General features: G+C 53.1%; 1 protein-coding gene across 1 annotated transcript in view; it reads left to right on the forward strand.

Annotated features, from left to right (window-relative positions):
• Window positions 1-335: 335 nt before the first annotated feature.
• LOC103584312 (glutathione peroxidase 3) overlaps window positions 336-1292 on the forward strand; it is a gene marked incomplete at its 5' end in the record, with an annotated part of 2878 nt that continues 1921 nt past the window's right edge. The window contains 2 exons of the mRNA XM_008565371.1: window positions 336-453; window positions 850-949. Of these exons, the coding sequence (XP_008563593.1) occupies window positions 336-453; window positions 850-949 (218 nt within the window). The remainder of the gene's footprint in view (window positions 454-849; window positions 950-1292) is intronic.

Genomic DNA, 1292 nt, shown 5'->3' on the forward strand with positions numbered 1-1292 from the left:
GAATAGGTGGTTCCTGCTCCAGGAAACTCAATCCTGAGTCCAGAATGAGCTCTCATCCAACTGGCCTAGGTGGTGGGCCTTGGCAGTGGAAGCATTAACGGCTGATTTGAGGAAGGGTAGTTCTTTTCCCAAAACCTCCAGTCCATCAAGATTGGAGTCAGGTGGACAGGACCTGAATCCCAGCACTGCACAAACTCACTGGGTGATGGTGGGCAAGTCCCTTCTCCTCTCAGACCTCAGTGATGTCAGCTGTACAGTGGGTGAGCAGGGGAGTGTTGTGGATGAGGTGGGCTCCTCACCAGGCTCCCTGTGTCCACTCTCTCCCCCTGGCCCAGAACTGAATGCACTACAGGAAGAGCTTGCACCATTTGGTTTGGTCATTCTGGGCTTCCCCTGCAACCAATTTGGAAAACAAGAACCAGGAGAGAACTCGGAGATCCTACCTACCCTCAGGTGAGTGCTCACTCAGTGTCCTGAGCAAGCTCCTCCAGCTCAGCCTGTCTTGGGTCTACCCCTGTTCATGATGGACCTTTATCTGCCATCAAGAACCATTCTTCCCTTCTACAAATAAGGGAGGGGACAGGAGAGGGAGAAGGACAGGGATGACTGGTTGTACATGACAGAGAGGACAGGGAGTACTGAGATGGGGGTGGGGAGGTGCTGAGAATGGTCTAAGCTAGGAAAGACCACAGACCCACGTTATGCCTCTGCCTGCTCAACACCTGCTCCCACTGCCCATTATGGAATAAATCCAGACTCCCAACAACCCTTCCCTGTTCCATCCCTTCCTCTCATTTCTGAGCCCTGTGCCTATCTCCTTGGGACCCACACAAGAACATTCCTTAACAGGTATGTCCGACCAGGCGGGGGCTTCATCCCCAATTTCCAGCTCTTTGAGAAAGGGGATGTGAACGGGGAGAAAGAGCAGAAGTTCTACACTTTCCTGAAGGTGAGTGAACAGCCACCTGTGCTGGACAGAGACAAGGCTCATGTCACCTCCCCGCTCCTGGGTTCCTGGGAATTTCTTGGCATCTGACTATTGTCCCAACTAGAGGGCTTTGCAGACGCTAGGATCTCATCAGCGCATTTTACGGATAAGGCCCAGATAGGGTCCCAGAAGGGACATGTCAAGGGTCTCACAATCTTCTAGAGCCATAGCTGGGACTGGCAGTCAGTCTTCTGACTCCCAAACTGGTGCTTTTTTTTTTTTTTTCTCAGTGCCAGGCTGTTCTCCCACCCCTAGAAAGGCCTGGGGAGGAGGTGGGAGGGAGGGGCCCTAAGCAGGGTTGACG

This window comes from Galeopterus variegatus, unplaced genomic scaffold, assembly GCF_000696425.1.
Source record: "Galeopterus variegatus unplaced genomic scaffold, G_variegatus-3.0.2 Scaffold49731, whole genome shotgun sequence".
In the NCBI taxonomy this organism is placed as follows: Eukaryota; Metazoa; Chordata; class Mammalia; order Dermoptera; family Cynocephalidae; genus Galeopterus; species Galeopterus variegatus.